General features: G+C 30.9%; 1 protein-coding gene across 1 annotated transcript in view; it reads left to right on the forward strand.

Annotated features, from left to right (window-relative positions):
* The window catches only part of LOC111640908 (multidrug resistance-associated protein 4-like), an 89,729-nt gene that overhangs the window by 39,599 nt on the left and 31,381 nt on the right, over nt 1-18,749 (forward strand). Inside the window, exons 14-17 of the mRNA XM_023387002.1 lie at nt 4,015-4,191; nt 4,469-4,641; nt 9,545-9,637; nt 16,402-16,682. Coding sequence (XP_023242770.1) covers nt 4,015-4,191; nt 4,469-4,641; nt 9,545-9,637; nt 16,402-16,682 — 724 coding nt within the window. The remainder of the gene's footprint in view (nt 1-4,014; nt 4,192-4,468; nt 4,642-9,544; nt 9,638-16,401; nt 16,683-18,749) is intronic.

An 18,749-nucleotide genomic window follows, 5' to 3' on the forward strand; every position in this document is an offset into this window, starting at 1 on the left:
ATAAAAACCTAAAGATTGTTGTTTTATCGCTTTTTCGTTTGCAAATCGGTCAAGTATTTTCTCCAGATCAAGTTGACAAGCTATTGTTTATTCAATTGATATAATAGCCAGAGTTAAGATGGTGTTTTGACATACTGCTTCTTAAATAAGTTTTGATTAATTTTAGTTTAGTAAAATTTCGTTTTACTCTCGCTGTTATTACCCATAAAGTTAAAAAATGAGGCATGCTACAAATATGTAGGAGAACCTACTTGAGCCAGCAGTGTGAATTAAAAGTAGTTCAGCAACTTCGCTTAAAGAAATAATTTCATTTACCTGACTATAAAAATGCATTTTAAATCGAAGCAGTTGATGTCCAAAACTAGGCAAAATGTCACAGGGATATGCCGATTATAAAAGTTTTAATTTTTCCAGAATATTTTTATCAGATGAAGCGACAAGATATGCAAGTGGTAAGCACTTATAAAGTGTACAGTACATATTTGTTCAATTTAGTCAAATCTGTTAGTTAATTAATTAATTATAAAATCCAAAAAATGTTTACCAATGTTTCTACAAGTTTTTGTCGCCCTTTTTAACTTGGTGCACTCATGATTCATGCACCTGGAGCACTTTGCTGCAACTGCCTCATGGTAGCTACACTTCTGTTACTGATAGTTTCCTGAGTCTCTTTGCACTAAAATAGGATATTTTTTTATTTGGTATTTTGTTATGTAAATAACATCCTGTAGTATAAAATAGTAATCACAATTTTATTATTAGAAAGGGAAGCAAAAGAGCTTCTGCTGACATTAAAACTTGCTGATATAAATACTTTCAACGGTACCAAAGTTGATGCATTCGAATCTGAAAGATGTCACTTTACTTGCTCACTGTCTAAACCAGGGGTCACCAAACGTTTTTGATCGTCGACCCCTACAACTTTTCGAAACCTCACTCCCATCAAAAAGTTTGTGTTACAAGCAAAAAAAAGCTCTACTATTTTAATATATATCTTTTAATTTTATATGTTTTACATTTATTGTACATATGTTAATAATAATTTTTGTAACTGACAATCAATGAGACAGATAAGCTTGATAATCCTTTGCAAGATTAGTAATATTCGATTCAAAATTTCTAAGTTTTAGTCTTTTCATCGACCCCCCAATAATGTTATATCGACCCCTGGGAGTCGATTTAGACTACTTTGGCGACCCCTGGTCTAAACGGAATACATTAAGCCATCTGTGTGGGATTTTTCTGAACCACCGCTTTTATTTTGGAAATTCAAAAGTATAGCATTTATAAAATTCAACTACAAAAAGAAGTAACTGTATTGACACTCTGAAAACAACCTGTAATATCCAGAAAGGACACATAGATTCAAGAGACTTCTTTTTATAATATATCACGTTCTCACTCGAAGAAGCATTCATATATAAATAGGACAAAAAGTTTTTAATACAATTAACTTCAAGGATTTGTTAGAAGAATAAGCAATGTTAAAGGAACACTGTTCTTTCATACAAGTTCTTGTGCAGTTCATTTTCTAATGTGTTAGGAATGTTATCTGTCTACTGAAAATTTGTGGGAGATTTTTAAACATGACAAGAACCGATTAATTCAATTTGTTTTAGAGAAATAAAATAATCTTTGTGCAAAACTTTGGATGTTGAAAATGAAATTCTTGAATCTCATCAGTCACGTAAACTGCACTTTATAGTAAAAACCAACTATGGTCCTCTTAGATTTATTCATATGAAGAGATCGTTTGTGCCATTCTGAAACGTATTTTCCTCTAGCTGTCTGAAGCATACCATGGAAAATGTAGAACGATTAGCTGTTTGCATATATACTGTGTTTCTATTAGTAGCTCTTAAATTATGATACTTCATATTAATACATTACTAACTGATTCGAATTATTTTTTTAATTACAGTCAACCCCCTATAACACGGATTCCTATAGTTCGGATTCCTATATCACGGCAAAAAATTGCAACGGTATTCGTACAAACATGCTTAAAAAAACTCCTATAATTCGGTAAAACGTCATCGCCGACTCGTGTCACGACAGGATTGCACAAACCGTTGAGTTTAAACGAGCAGCGGTCCTACTAAAAACCATTTATTATTTAACGTCCATAAAAATTATATTTATATTAATGATGTCTCTAAAGTTCCGTGAATTTTTCGCAAAAAAAATAATTTAATAGGAAGCACGCGAGTGCCATTCGATGACAATCTCCACGACAAAAACAAGCTTAAGCAACAGAGTAGTCAAACGGTGCAAACTCGGTAAGTAATCCTACAATTTTTTGTTCATAGCATAGTTTATATGGATTATTTCCAAAAAATTATACGTATTTTGGAAATGTTGAGTCGAATTAGTGTAGATCTTTAAGGACTTATTCCGAGATATCTCAGGCTGTTTACATAGCGTTACATAAAACTCGGGCGTTGGGCCCCTGAAAAATTTTTTTGGAATGTTTGGATGTTTTTTAAGTCTCCAAATTTTTGCAAAAATTTTTGCCTGAGCGAAAAAATTTTATCGCGATTTTTATTAGCCTTTAATAAGGCTCGATTAAGGCTTAATTGTTTTTTAATGCGATTTTTTTATCAACTTTTATTCATCGTTCTGAAGTTCTAGTGCATCGATTTTAATTCCGTAGTTATTTAAAGCTAGTTTCTGATGTCAAAAACGACCTCCAATAGTTTTTTAATTTTTTGAATTAATATATTTTATTATATATACGTTTAATTAAGTCGGGGGCGGAAATCGCAATAAATAACGTAATTTTTTTAAAATATTTTAAAATATACGGCCAGTTATTATTCACTTTATTATAAACCCTTCTCCTCCCGAGACTTCTATGAGAATGTCCCGGGAAATCCAAACCCAGCTGTTCTCAAGGTCATTCAGCTGTAAACATAATGACTCATCAGTGTCAAATTAAACAGAAAGGCAAGACAATGGAAAATAAAATTTGAAGCTTTTTCTTCAAAATTAACGCATTTCTTTCGTTTTTTCAGTTTTAAGTATTTTTTATGTTATTACATTAAAATTAAAAATTGCTGTGTGCCCAACGGGTTAATTTTATGGAAGAAACCTTTCAAACAGCCATAGTTCGTAAACTGCATATGTGCCGGGCTGTGATTCGCTGGACTCGTAGAAGATGGATTCACAAAATCCGGAACGTATCTACCGTGTTATAGGGGGGTTGACTGTATTTTTTCTATGCATTAATTATATGCAATAAAAGAATAGTTTTCTTTTATACGTTTTTAGATTTTTAGTGAATTTTGGAAAATTTATTACTTTTTATCACTTTTTCACATAAAATTTGTACTGCAACTTTTCAAGTTTCTTCTATGGTACAGAAGAAGGATTGGATTACGATAAGTTTATTGGAACAAGGCGAAAGATTAGTTCAGCTATCTGTGAATGGGAGTATGCCTATATAGGAGTTTATAATATGTGTAAAATTCTCTCAAATATTGCTAATATACTAGAATCTAATATGGGTGTGTAAAATAATAACAAAAATAGTCACTACAACCGTAACAATTATGGGTTATCCATAATTAATAGTGAGTAATACCTGTTAAAATTCCTTTTGAAATTACAGTTCATAAAATATTACTATATATATGTTAGGCAGTTCTAAAGACGCTAAAAAATTTTTGCCTGTTTTAATATGTTTTATTTTTCCACGTGTACTATAGTGTTTTGCTTTATTATCAATCCCTTTTGGTTGAGTACTGTTACCATGTTTTACCCTTAATTTATAATTGATCTTATTTTTTTATTTTTCTACGGTATTTGAAGATTTATATGCTGTACTAATAATTAGAAATATATAGACTATGTAGCATTTTCTTGGTTTCCTTCACACACTTAATACCTAAATAGCAGAGAGCTCTCTTTTTAAATCCTTCTAGTTAGTAGTGTTTTGGCAATGCGTACTTGGGATGTATTATGTAGAATTCAAAAATTGTCAACGTATATAAATATATATTTCATTTATTTTAGGGAAAATGTGAATTTATTGGCAGTTGTTATGAAGTCGGAAACATAGAAAAATATACAGCAACTTTACCAGAAGAGTACATGAAATTTGGAGATTTCTATTACACTCAGCAAGAAATTGAAAACAATAATCACGATGACATATCTCATGAAATACAACAAACTACTGATGGAAATTTAGTAAGAATTTTTTGAAATGTTGTTAAAATGTTTAAGATTATTTATTATCAATATTTAAACAGAAAAAGTTATCTGAATATAGAGTTTAAAGCATTCCTGTTAATAATAAATAATACGTACATCATTCTTCTCATTTGTTTTCATTATTTCTAAAATAATAAATGCAAATTACAAAAATATTAAGAAATTTACATTTAGTTTACAATGTCAGATAAACGCTTTGCGATAATTGAAAATTTTTTAAATTTTATATATTTTAAAATATTATTTTCTGTAGATAACGAAATATAATAAAGCACAAGAAGACAAACGAGTTGGAGTAGTAGGATTATCTACATATGAAGCTTATTTCAATGCAGGAGCGGGTTTCTTCTTCAAGATGCTTATAGTATTTATGTTATTTATATCGCAGATCGTTTTTAGTGCCAGCGATTATTGGCTAATTATATGGTATTATTTTTACATAATTTAATTTCCTTAGTTTTATTCTTAGATTAATAGTGTCATTTATATACAATAAAAAAATGGTGAATGTCGAGACAATGGTGAATGTGCATTCACCATTGTCTCGAATAAACGCATTTCAATGCCACTGTTGCCTGTAAATCCTGATTTATTTATTCATCTATTGATGTGCTGTGCACTACTTATTATCACCTTTAGAATATTTTAAAATATTGTTATGATTTAATTTTAAAAAATAATTAATTTTTTAGGCTTAAAATTATTTGTAATATATAAAATTGAAACCTGTCACACACAAGTATAAAAAATAATTAAGTAATATATGCATAAAATTAATAAAAACTTTTTATTTTTTATAATTTGTACATTTGTAACAGAATAATGAAAAGCATATCTAAAAGGTGCTATTTTTATTCTTGTTGCAGTGGCTAGTCAGGTATGGTGCTATTCCTATGTAGTGGAGAATAAGTGTGGGATGTTTTTTAAGTATTTTCCCACGCGTTTTTTCTCATTACCGTTTCAGAAAAAGATTTTATAAATACAGTAGAGCGTCGATTTTCCGAATCAATTGGGGACTGGGGTTGTGCGGATAACTGATTTACGTACGAAAAAATAGTTTAACGTATCCGATGTCGAAAATTTTTCTCCGTTGCGTGTCGCTTCGCGTTGAATTTTCGTCGATGTTAAGCCTAACAAAGACTATTGTATCGTTAAAAATTATTTTTTTATTTTGTACAAACTAAATAAATATATTGAAAAATAAAAAAATAATAAAAAAATTACACTTCAGACGTTAATTTAGTATCAAAAACGTAAAATATTTGAGTAACCCAAGACATAGCCAAAGATTGAAGCGCCACAGCACTGGCGAAAAATTTAAATTTGCCGACTGGAATTCTTTCGGATGATTGACGTTTTGGATGATTGACTTTCGGAAAATCGGCGCTCTACTGTAGTTATGTCTAGTAAAGAAAAGTCATTTTTTATTGTTACATAATTCTTTTTTTCATGTGAATTTTTTTTCGCGATAGTTTTTGGCTAGTTTTGGCAATATCCGCAAAATTCTTTTGTGGATATATCTGTCCTTCATCACTGCCACACGTCTGCCCTTGACAGATATATCTGTCAGTCACTGCTGCGTAGTTAAGTTATCATATGCTGCCAAATGCTCTTTTAATTGAAGCAAGTACAAAGTTTACCTGTCTGGATCAGTTAGATATACCAATCACCTCTTCTGTTCCTAACAAGTGCAAGTGTGAGAATCTTGAGAGATAAGATATTAATTAGCTGTGAAAGTAAAATACACGGTTGTGCAAGAAAAAAATCATACAAATTTTCATTCTCATGTGATAGTGGAAGGGAAATGAAAATAACAATTTTTTTCAGTATATGGACTTTCGAAGGAGAGATCTAATCTCACGCGTTAATAAGACTGCTGCTATGCGACACCGCTTAGGCATACTGTTACATGGGAAAGACTTACCCCCGAATTGGATGGGATTGGAATATACAAAGTGGTAAAATGTAAGTCTCGAGGCATCAAAGAGTGTGGACTGTAGCTCGTCTGTCAACCCTTTTGTCTCACAACTCTCGTCTGTCTCTCTTCTGAAACCCATCTCCATCAAGTATCTCCCAGATACGAGAAGACAACTGTCTACTTGACAAGAGGTATTCCACCCGGATTTATGTAAACTCTCTCTCTCTGTAAATTAGAGTTTAAGCAGCTACAGGTTCCATATAGTCATATTCCTTTGGATGTATTGTTAGATAAGGATGTCGATTTTATCCACATGTAAATACCTATTTAGTTATAATATTATCCTTGTTTTGTTTAAACGGGTTTCGAATTAACTTCTGTCTACAGTCGGTCACCTATGGACTTATCCACAACTCCTCCCACTCGAACGTCAACCCCTCCTTATCGAACAATCTTAAATAGTAAAAATTGATAATCGCGAATTATTAATATCCTAACTGATGTCAGGAGCCTCACATCACAAAGATCTTGCGATTTTGTGACACTTTAGTACTATAATCATCGTATTCATCAACGCAAGTTAAACAGAGAGTTGACAAACTCCAGTTTAGATGTAACTCGAAGTCAGATTACGAGTTATTCTATTTCATATTTAGATAAAAATATAACTCTAGAGTTTAGCTACTCTAGAGTTAATGTGTTAAAACAATCCTGCATTCGAGATTAAACAAGTAATCTTTTGTAAGCAGAGTCTTGATTGGTTGAAAGCAAACATGTGTAGAAATTGCAGAAAGTGAAATGAAAAATAATGCACGCCGAACTGAAATGTTCTTGTGGCATAGAGCCAACATCAGTTGTTCCATCGTATAACGGCGACATCGTATAATTTTTCAATGATGTAGAAACTAAATTGTGACCAATTCGTTCTAGTATGTTTCTTATTCTCTCTTTTGGCAAATGATCTGGACATAGAAAGTCGTAATTGTCCAATTGTTCAAGCTCATTTTTTCTTGGAGAAATAAACCGTAGACTTCTTCGTTCCATACGATCTAGATTTTTCAGATTTTCTAGCATCTCGGCTTTGTCCGCGTTGAATGTCGCCATTTTTCCTTGAAATAGAATGCTTCGCACTGGCGTCAAACCTACAGTTGTTGTCTACTCGCCGATTTTCTAGAGTTAGAGATAGAGTTAGGGTTATTGTGTTTGATTCGAGATTCGAAGTTGGTGAATACCAATTAACCAATAACTCAAGAGATAACCCTAACTCTAACTCTAACTCTAACTCGCATTGGTGAATACAGTGGTAAGAAGCATCCACTGACAAAGTGAGCAGGCCTGACTGCCGGACGCTGCACATTGGTGATAAAAGCCTATTACTGTTGCTTCTCACACAAGGATTGCCTTTTTTTCCGGATTTGTGTTAATTTCTTCTCGATACGACAAAGTCGAATGATCTCTTAGTATTCCACTGCAATCGTTTTACCTATGTTTTCTCTCCCCTTTTTCTTCTGCAGAAGAAAGCTGATTTATTTCTCTTTTTCATCACATCCATTATGTTTTTCCTCTTTCTGTCATTGTTACAACATTTAACATACTAGTTCTAGACTCAAGACATTGATTATTTTTTATTTCTATATGGATGTAATTGCTTTAGTCATATTTGCTTGTTATAAGAAAGCCTTCATCTATTTTTCACTGTGATCAGGCAGAGACCCTGCGCGTTTCTTCCAGGCTATGCCGTAGCATGGCTATTTTTTTAATGGTTGCTTAATTATATGGGATGCCGAAGGTATGACAAGGTCGTACTTCTTTTGCTCGGCAACAGTTTAGTGAAAACTGCCCACTTGTCAGTGGGTGGCTTGTTTATGCTTGCTATCCCAAAGGGTCGGGATTCTTTTTGTCAGCTTGAGTGGAGAAAGTGCGAGGAGTCGTCGGTAAGGCATAAGCAATAAACGAGCAAAGGGCACCATTTAACAAGAAAATCAAAGATTTATTGACTAACAGAAAGGACGTTTACAATTACGACAATCGACATAACTTCGAGCTCTCCTAACTTTCGAGTAAAAGTTTAACGGGCCGAGAGAGCGTTTACATGCTTGATATCATACCTCTTGATTATTCCCACAGAGGTTCATATCAGTCCTTGATGTCATGGTGCACAATTTTATAAAAATCGCGACTCAAATTCTTAGACCACACTTAATAAAGATAGCTCGACAATATCGCACCTCAGTATAGTTCGGCTTGTGAGAGACTCCTCTGAAGGGGAGAAGCGGCTTTTATAGCTTCGTGGTTGGAAAATATGTCATGTGATGACCTGTTGTGGGACGTAAAGATTATTGGAGCCGGTTAAAGATGTTCTCGGGATCAAAATAAAGTGACGAAATCGGACGTTACTTGTAAACTTTAAGTCTTGCAGTATGAGAATGAGTGCCTAGAATGTTTACATTTAAAAAGAAGGGTTATAAAATTTTCCTAGCGATGTTATTTTTTTCTCTTCTCGAATCTTTAGGCAATAGGAAAGGAAATAATTAGGGAAGCATCGATAAAAATTCCGATCTCACAATTATATACCAAACGTAATTCATAAATTTCAAATTTTCAACATTGTGCAAGACATTCTTAGCATTTGAAGCGTAGGCGTATTACAAAATGTTGATTGGCGACGTTGCAAAATGCTTACAGCAGAGCTTCACTCGTCTGAATTGATGCATGTCGAAATGACAGTGCACCAATGTGGTATCTAATTTCAAACTCGATCTAGTCATGCATAATTTACAATAAAACGGCATTGTTTTCTTTACTTTATTCAGATTGATCTATTCTATTTTGTATCATGTTTTTATATGTTTCTAGTGAATTACATCGAAGATTGCCATGTTGATTTTATTAATATTATGCTAATCGTTGCAGTTAATTCATTAATCAAACAGCCAGCACTGTACTCTCAAAAGAGATGAAAAATATGAAACGATATTTAGGCAATTTTGCCATTAATTTTTCATTTTTGATTTTTAAATTATAATTAGAAAATATAACGTCTGCTGAAAAGAAGCTTTGTCCCAAAATGCTGAAATGTAGAGCATACAGAATTATGTTACATTAAAAGTGTTTTACCTGAAACTTGTATGATTCATTTTCCTTGGAATAACAAGTCTAATTACACAAGAACGTTTAAACTTGTTAAACACATTTTATGTTATGTCCAGGTACATTTTAACATCGAGCAAAAGCATAAATTTTAACTGATAAGCTGATGTTTCACATTGCAATCACTTACACATCTGAGTTTATCAATTACTAATTTATAGTAATTATCAAACACAGCATAATATTTTTACATTTGTTCACAATTTACTAATGAAGTATTTGTTGATTTCTAAAAACAATTTATTTCATATTTAATTTCAGGTTACAAGAGGAAAGAAGCTACACTCAAATTGCAGGACAAACGACGAACTTTACTTCAAAAATACTGACTATTAACAACACCAGAAATGAAAAGTTTTATAAAGCTCGTGAATTGAATATTTACATTTATTTTGGATTCATATCAGCAATAATATTAACGGCAATCTCATCTATCTCATTATTATACAAACTCTTTGTTTCTGCCTCAATAAAACTCCACAACAATATGTTTCGTTGTATTATTCGTACTCCAATTTCTTTCCTGGATAACAATCCCATTGGTAAGTGATATACTGTATATATATTTGTTTGCTTATTAAGTTAATGATTATTTAATGAAATTTAGAAATTATATACAGGGTGTTTATAATTAAAACACCTTGTATTTCCACTTTGAAATGGCCATAAAATGAAAACCACTGGACAGAATGTTATCAAACTTGATAATAGTGTACAGGACGTCATGAGATTTTATTTCCCGCGAAAAAAATAGTTCAAAAACTCACCACCAACGGGAAATCGCGCTATCTGCAATATTGTTAAACGAAATAACACACTAAAACATCGTTGAAAATGTTTTTAATCTGTTTTAATACCAGGTGTATCATATGATTTTACATCTATGCTTAATATATTTTCAAGATTTATAGAAAATCTAAAACAACAAAAAAATAATTGATGTCGATTTTGAGGCACACGACTATCAAACAGCATAACCAACTTACAATTTTTGTGACAACTCAGGATATATTTTTTTCTTCTTAATTGAAGTTTTTAGACTATTTACAAAAAATTAAATTTTTCAAGTCTATCTTTATACACCACCACAGAAGTAACAGTTTTAAAAAATTGCTTTTGAAGAAAAACTTCTAATGAAGAAAACACTTCTAAAACAGGTAAAAATTGGTAGAAAGTCCACAAAGTTAAAAAAAAATCAAGTGCCAGTTTTTTCTTTTAGGTTCTGACACTTTTTACATTAAAACCATAATGAATTCTTCATACCATATTATTTTATCCACTTTTAAACTGCTTCTAGCCCTCTAGTGGTAGTTACGAGAAATCCACATTATTTGCATATAGTTACAATTTTTGTGATAACTCAGAATATATTTTTTCTTCTTAATTGAAGTTTTTAGACTATTTACAAAAAATTAAATTTTTTGTAAAAAGCAAAAGCAATTTTTTAAAACTGTTACTTCTGTGGTGGTGTATAAGGGATTTAAAAGATAGACTCGAAAAATTTAATTTTTTGTAAATAGTCTAAAAACTTTAATTAAGAAGCATAACCAACATTTTACCCCGTGATGTTTCTGACCATTATCCTGGAAGTGAAACTACACCTACAAGCTAATTTTAATTCGAAATTTTGCACGTGTTTAAATACAACAACAACAAAGCTTCTACAATGATTAATGAGCAGACACATTTTTCAATACCAATTTATTTTGTAAAAAATTATTACTATCTTCACATTTTTCAAAGAATTCTGCAGGACCTCTGATGTAACAAAATTATCAATTTGTTTTTTCATTACTGTATATGCACGTATTTTGTTTTTACTGTGAAAATCGGCATTATATATTAATTTAATTTCTGCAACAACTTTTTACATTTCTGAGTCCTTATGTATTCGGTAAAAATATCAAAAATGTTTTTTATTGTCACATTAAACAGAAAGTTCAAAAAATAAATTGAAAATAAGAGTGTAATAATGCAAAATTTCAATATTTCGCATTTTCACTTTTACATTTACGAACATACGGGTCATACATTTCTGTAGAAACAGTAAAGTAGCGTTCATTAATCGTAGGAAATTAATCGTGATGAACGTGATGAACAACATTTTGTCTCCTGTCATTAGAAATTACCTGTGTAATGTTCTCCATTCATGAAGTTCTAGCAATCGATGAAGTGAATTTTTATCTTTTTATAAAACGTATAAATCGGTTTTTGACTGATATTTGTTTACCATGATGAAACTCTTTGCATATTTAAATTTTGGTATTACCTACATATATAATACTGGAAGAAATTCGTTTTCTTGTCATTTATTTTCCTATTATTTAGTTTTTCTACAGAAATGCTATTTCTAATTTTGTAAAACTTTTAAAAATCTTGTGAGTATACTTTTTTAGCTCACGTGAAATATGGAGTCATTGCAATCTTCCCCACATTGCTTAGTTGTAACTACTTTTCTAGCTTTCACAACTTTATTTTTCTTACTGTATATATTTAAGTCGCTACTTCTTTGTTTTCTCTCGGACGTCATTCTTCGATGCGCTCGGATCTGACACTTTTTTACTACTCTTCGATTTTTTATTGTCCTCCTTACCATTCTCGTCGTTTTCATAATCATGTTTTGTTTCTGTTCTTTTTTAATCGAACGTATTTGGACATATAACTTCTGGAAACTTCGTCTTCCTTCTGTAGCAGCTGCTCCTACCTCATGTTGTAAGCATTGTTACTGATCTCATTGATATTTGTCAGTAAAAGTTGCAAACAACGGTGCCGAAGCAGGTTCCTTTATGAAACCTTCACATACCAAAATTGTACTACAAGTTTAAAGTGTATAAAAAAAATTAATTTTGTCAGTTTCGTGAAGTAATCAATGGTGCATAGTCTGGTAATCAGTGGTTGTATAAATTCATAATTATAGTGAAAACGTCACGGAGATTATTAAATAATAGTTACCAACAACACTTATTATTGTTTCACAATAATAACTGTTGTTGGTAACTATCACTTAATAATCTCCATGGATAATAAAGAGATTTCGCATCAAATCTAAGTAAAATACCTCCTTTAATGTAGACCGTTGTCTTTTGGTAGTTGATTATGCGTCAGCATAGAGGTTGGTGAGTTTCTCAATGGAGACAATCTTAGGAGAAGAGAAAGATGAAATTCGGTCAACTAGCTCTAAGGTTGAAGTCCGCTAATTTATAGGGAAGTGTCTGCCCAAGACGGGTTTGTTAACATATTATATCCTTAGATTACCGCAATCGGAGGTTAAGATTCTTATTATGTGACAGGATACACTGATGAGTCAAGCTACCAGATGTTCGACAAAAATTGCAATAACATCTCTTGCAAAGGAAAATTTATTTCTTTTTTTTCAGAAAAGTGACAAAATGTGTTGTTTTTAATGCAAAAATAATATTTTGGTTTTTAAATTATTAAATAAAAGTATTTCCTGTCTCAAGAATCTCATGCTGTAGTTTACAGAAGCTCAAATACAAAAACATATTAAACACTTACATTTTGTAGACAAACAAAGTATGACAAAAATATACAGAAATCATTTTTACCCTTAGCAGAAGTCAGTCTTATTGCAAGCAATCAATAAGGCACTGTATATTTTGTTAAAAGAATTAAAATTAGCACCGACGGGCTGGGTAAATATAATTCTTTATGATATTAGATTAAAAGAGCATCTAATTACTTGGCTGGCATATGGAATACAGTATGGTACATTACAAAAATAACAACTCAGATGTGATATGTCTATTTTTGTATATGTCAGTGAAAACCTGACTTTATATAATTTGCTCTTATTAATGTCGTATGCATGTTAACAACGTTGATATAATATACACATACCTGTGATTAAGCATGTTGCATTGAGTGATCTACGAACAAAGATAGATTACTATTTCTGAAAACACAGATAGTGTTAATTTACATATATATATAAGATTACAGAATATATATATATATTCTGTAATCTTATATATATATGTAAATTAACACTATCTGTGTTTTCAGAAATAGTAATCTATCTTTGTTCGTAGATCACTCAATGCAACATGCTTAATCACAGGTATGTGTATATTATATCAACGTTGTTAACATGCATACGACATTAATAAGAGCAAATTATATAAAGTCAGGTTTTCACTGACATATACAAAAATAGACATATCACATCTGAGTTGTTATTTTTGTAATGTACCATACTGTATTCCATATGCCAGCCAAGTAATTAGATGCTCTTTTAATCTAATATCATAAAGAATTATATTTACCCAGCCCGTCGGTGCTAATTTTAATTCTTTTAACAAAATATACAGTGCCTTATTGATTGCTTGCAATAAGACTGACTTCTGCTAAGGGTAAAAATGATTTCTGTATATTTTTGTCATACTTTGTTTGTCTACAAAATGTAAGTGTTTAATATGTTTTTGTATTTGAGCTTCTGTAAACTACAGCATGAGATTCTTGAGACAGGAAATACTTTTATTTAATAATTTAAAAACCAAAATATTATTTTTGCATTAAAAACAACACATTTTGTCACTTTTCTGAAAAAAAAGAAATAAATTTTCCTTTGCAAGAGATGTTATTGCAATTTTTGTCGAACATCTGGTAGCTTGACTCATCAGTGTATCCTGTCACATAATAAGAATCTTAACCTCCGATTGCGGTAATCTAAGGATATAATATGTTAACAAACCCGTCTTGGGCAGACACTTCCCTATAAATTAGCGGACTTCAACCTTAGAGCTAGTTGACCGAATTTCATCTTTCTCTTCTCCTAAGATTGTCTCCATTGAGAAACTCACCAACCTCTATGCTGACGCATAATCAACTACCAAAAGACAACGGTCTACATTAAAGGAGGTATTTTACTTAGATTTGATGCGAAATCTCTTTATTATCCATGGAGATTATTAAGTGATAGTTACCAACAACAGTTATTATTGTGAAACAATAATAAGTGTTGTTGGTAACTATTATTTAATAATCTCCGTGACGTTTTCACTATAATTATGAATTTATACAACCACTGATTACCAGACTATGCACCATTGATTACTTCACGAAACTGACAAAATTAATTTTTTTTATACACTTTAAACTTGTAGTACAATTTTGGTATGTGAAGGTTTCATAAAGGAACCTGCTTCGGCACCGTTGTTTGCAACTTTTACTGACAAATATCAATGAGATCAGTAACAATGCTTACAACATGAGGTAGGAGCAGCTGCTACAGAAGGAAGACGAAGTTTCCAGAAGTTATATGTCCAAATACGTTCGATTAAAAAAGAACAGAAACAAAACATGATTATGAAAACGACGAGAATGGTAAGGAGGACAATAAAAAATCGAAGAGTAGTAAAAAAGTGTCAGATCCGAGCGCATCGAAGAATGACGTCCGAGAGAAAACAAAGAAGTAGCGACTTAAATATATACAGTAAGAAAAATAAAGTTGTNTTGTTTTGTCGGCCTTGCCTATTATTTTCAAATAAAATTAGCGTGTGGAATGAGATTGGCTTTGACGATTTGAATAATTTCAGTAAAGCTGGCAAAACACACAAAAATCGTAAATCTCGGGTCGATTCTCTCGTAAAATTGAAGCAATTTGGAAATCAAAATAGAATAGAATTTAACATTAGTACACAATATAAAATAAATATTGAAAATTATAACGAGATAGTTACAGCTAATAGATATATTATATTTTAATTAGTAGATGTTATCGAAGCAAGAATTGGCATATGGAGGGCGTGGAGAATCTATTAAATCTAATATAACAGAGTTAATTATATTGAACTCGCTTATTTATTAAGTGCGTTAGATAATCTATTAATTAAAAAATACATTTAGAGAAGTCTACTGTTTTTACTGGCTTATCGATCAAACGAATACGAATGGAACCTGGACCATCATTGACTGATTTCCCCTGGAAGTCGGCTTCTTACAGAAACACAGCTTCCCTATCATCAAATGTCACGGCATGCCACTGGTATGGTATAATAGTTCTGACATTCTTTCAGGCTAAAATGTTTCAAAGAATGTCGGAATTGTTATGAAATACATCTCTGTACTCACATATGTGGATTCCCGAAAAGTAACCGGAAGAACTCAATTTATGTAAATAGATATCTCATCACATAAGACTAATTCTTATTCTTAATTAATGATACGGTCGAATTAATACTAAAACAATGAGCACCTATAAATACTATAGCCTTACTTACAAAAGTTTACTTTTATAACCACTAAAAAAAATTTTTTGGGCAAATAAATCGAAATGTCATGTGCGTCGAATCAGGCGCTCACCTCAGTTCAACAATTTCTCAGAAGACAAATAATTCCCAAATGTTTTATTTAAATTCATTTCGGACCGGAATTCTCGCCAATCCCTCTTCAGTTATGGTACAATCTGCAACAGATGCTAAACAAATAATTTGGACTTTTCTAAATTACAGTAACAATTATCTTGCATCGCCTAACATACCTTTATTCTTATATATGACATCATTCTAAATGTCATTTATTAATATTTCGCTATTTAAATTAATTAAATTATTGTCATTTTTAATCACTGTATATTTTTAAATTGTTGTAGATATATATCGTTTTCTAGAAACAAAAGTTTAATATTATCTTTGTGAGAAATTTGGTTCTCACAAAGAGTTGTCGATTACAGGTCAGTAAGACCACTCATTTTGTCAATGGATGGCTTGTAATATAAAATTTTAGACTAAAGATAGTAAAATCTTAGTGTAGTCAGGACTGATACCAGATAGAGTAATTATTCGCTCTCTAACTCGCGATATTAAAATTATAATAAAAATTAAAAACTATTATTTATGAGTTGGGAGTGTGATAGGGTGTTCGATATTCAACTAAANACACATTTTATGTTATGTCCAGGTACATTTTAACATCGAGCAAAAGCATAAATTTTAACTGATAAGCTGATGTTTCACATTGCAATCACTTACACATCTGAATTTGTCAATTATAATTTATAATAATTATCAAACAAAGCATAATACTTTTACATTTGTTTCTATTTACTTATGAAGTATTTGTAGATTTTTAAAAACAATTTATTTCATATTTAATTTCAGGTTACAAGAGGAAAGAAGCTACACTCAAATTGCAGGACAAACGACGAACTTTACTTCAAAAATACTGACTATTAACAACACCAGAAATGAAAAGTTTTATAAAGCTCGTGAATTGAATATTTACATCTATTTTGGATTCATATCAGCAATAATATTAACGGCAATCTCATCTATCTCATTATTATACAAACTCTTTGTTTCTGCCTCAATAAAACTCCACAACAATATGTTTCGTTGTATTATTCGTACTCCAATTTCTTTCCTGGATAACAATCCCATTGGTAAGTGATATACTGTATATATATTTGTTTGCTTATTAAGTTAATGATTATTTAATGAAATTTAGAAATTATATACAGGGTGTTTATAATTAAAACACCTTGTATTTCCACTTTGAAATGGCCATAAAATGAAAACCACTGGACAGAATGTTATCAAACTTGATAATAGTGTACAGGACGTCATGAGATTTTATTTCCCGCGAAAAAAATAGTTCAAAAACTCACCACCAACGGGAAATCGCGCTATCTGCAATATTGTTAAACGAAATAACACACTAAAACATCGTTGAAAATGTTTTTAATCTGTTTTAATACCAGGTGTATCATATGATTTTACATCTATGCTTAATATATTTTCAAGATTTATAGAAAATCTAAAACAACAAAAAAATAATTGATGTCGATTTTGAGGCACACGACTATCAAACAGCATAACCAACTTACAATTTTTGTGACAACTCAGGATATATTTTTTTCTTCTTAATTGAAGTTTTTAGACTATTTACAAAAAATTAAATTTTTCAAGTCTATCTTTATACACCACCACAGAAGTAACAGTTTTAAAAAATTGCTTTTGAAGAAAAACTTCTAATGAAGAAAACACTTCTAAAACAGGTAAAAATTGGTAGAAAGTCCACAAAGTTAAAAAAAAATCAAGTGCCAGTTTTTTCTTTTAGGTTCTGACACTTTTTACATTAAAACCATAATGAATTCTTCATACCATATTATTTTATCCACTTTTAAACTGCTTCTAGCCCTCTAGTGGTAGTTACGAGAAATCCACATTATTTGCATATAGTTACAATTTTTGTGATAACTCAGAATATATTTTTTCTTCTTAATTGAAGTTTTTAGACTATTTACAAAAAATTAAATTTTTTGTAAAAAGCAAAAGCAATTTTTTAAAACTGTTACTTCTGTGGTGGTGTATAAGGGATTTAAAAGATAGACTCGAAAAATTTAATTTTTTGTAAATAGTCTAAAAACTTTAATTAAGAAGCATAACCAACATTTTACCCCGTGATGTTTCTGACCATTATCCTGGAAGTGAAACTACACCTACAAGCTAATTTTAATTCGAAATTTTGCACGTGTTTAAATACAACAACAACAAAGCTTCTACAATGATTAATGAGCAGACACATTTTTCAATACCAATTTATTTTGTAAAAAATTATTACTATCTTCACATTTTTCAAAGAATTCTGCAGGACCTCTGATGTAACAAAATTATCAATTTGTTTTTTCATTACTGTATATGCACGTATTTTGTTTTTACTGTGAAAATCGGCATTATATATTAATTTAATTTCTGCAACAACTTTTTACATTTCTGAGTCCTTATGTATTCGGTAAAAATATCAAAAATGTTTTTTATTGTCACATTAAACAGAAAGTTCAAAAAATAAATTGAAAATAAGAGTGTAATAATGCAAAATTTCAATATTTCGCATTTTCACTTTTACATTTACGAACATACGGGTCATACATTTCTGTAGAAACAGTAAAGTAGCGTTCATTAATCGTAGGAAATTAATCGTGATGAACGTGATGAACAACATTTTGTCTCCTGTCATTAGAAATTACCTGTGTAATGTTCTCCATTCATGAAGTTCTAGCAATCGATGAAGTGAATTTTTATCTTTTTATAAAACGTATAAATCGGTTTTTGACTGATATTTGTTTACCATGATGAAACTCTTTGCATATTTAAATTTTGGTATTACCTACATATATAATACTGGAAGAAATTCGTTTTCTTGTCATTTATTTTCCTATTATTTAGTTTTTCTACAGAAATGCTATTTCTAATTTTGTAAAACTTTTAAAAATCTTGTGAGTATACTTTTTTAGCTCACGTGAAATATGGAGTCATTGCAATCTTCCCCACATTGCTTAGTTGTAACTACTTTTCTAGCTTTCACAACTTTATTTTTCTTACTGTATATATTTAAGTCGCTACTTCTTTGTTTTCTCTCGGACGTCATTCTTCGATGCGCTCGGATCTGACACTTTTTTACTACTCTTCGATTTTTTATTGTCCTCCTTACCATTCTCGTCGTTTTC

This window comes from Centruroides sculpturatus, unplaced genomic scaffold, assembly GCF_000671375.1.
Source record: "Centruroides sculpturatus isolate CEXI.00-Female unplaced genomic scaffold, Cexi_2.0 scaffold1225, whole genome shotgun sequence".
Taxonomy (NCBI): Eukaryota; Metazoa; Arthropoda; class Arachnida; order Scorpiones; family Buthidae; genus Centruroides; species Centruroides sculpturatus.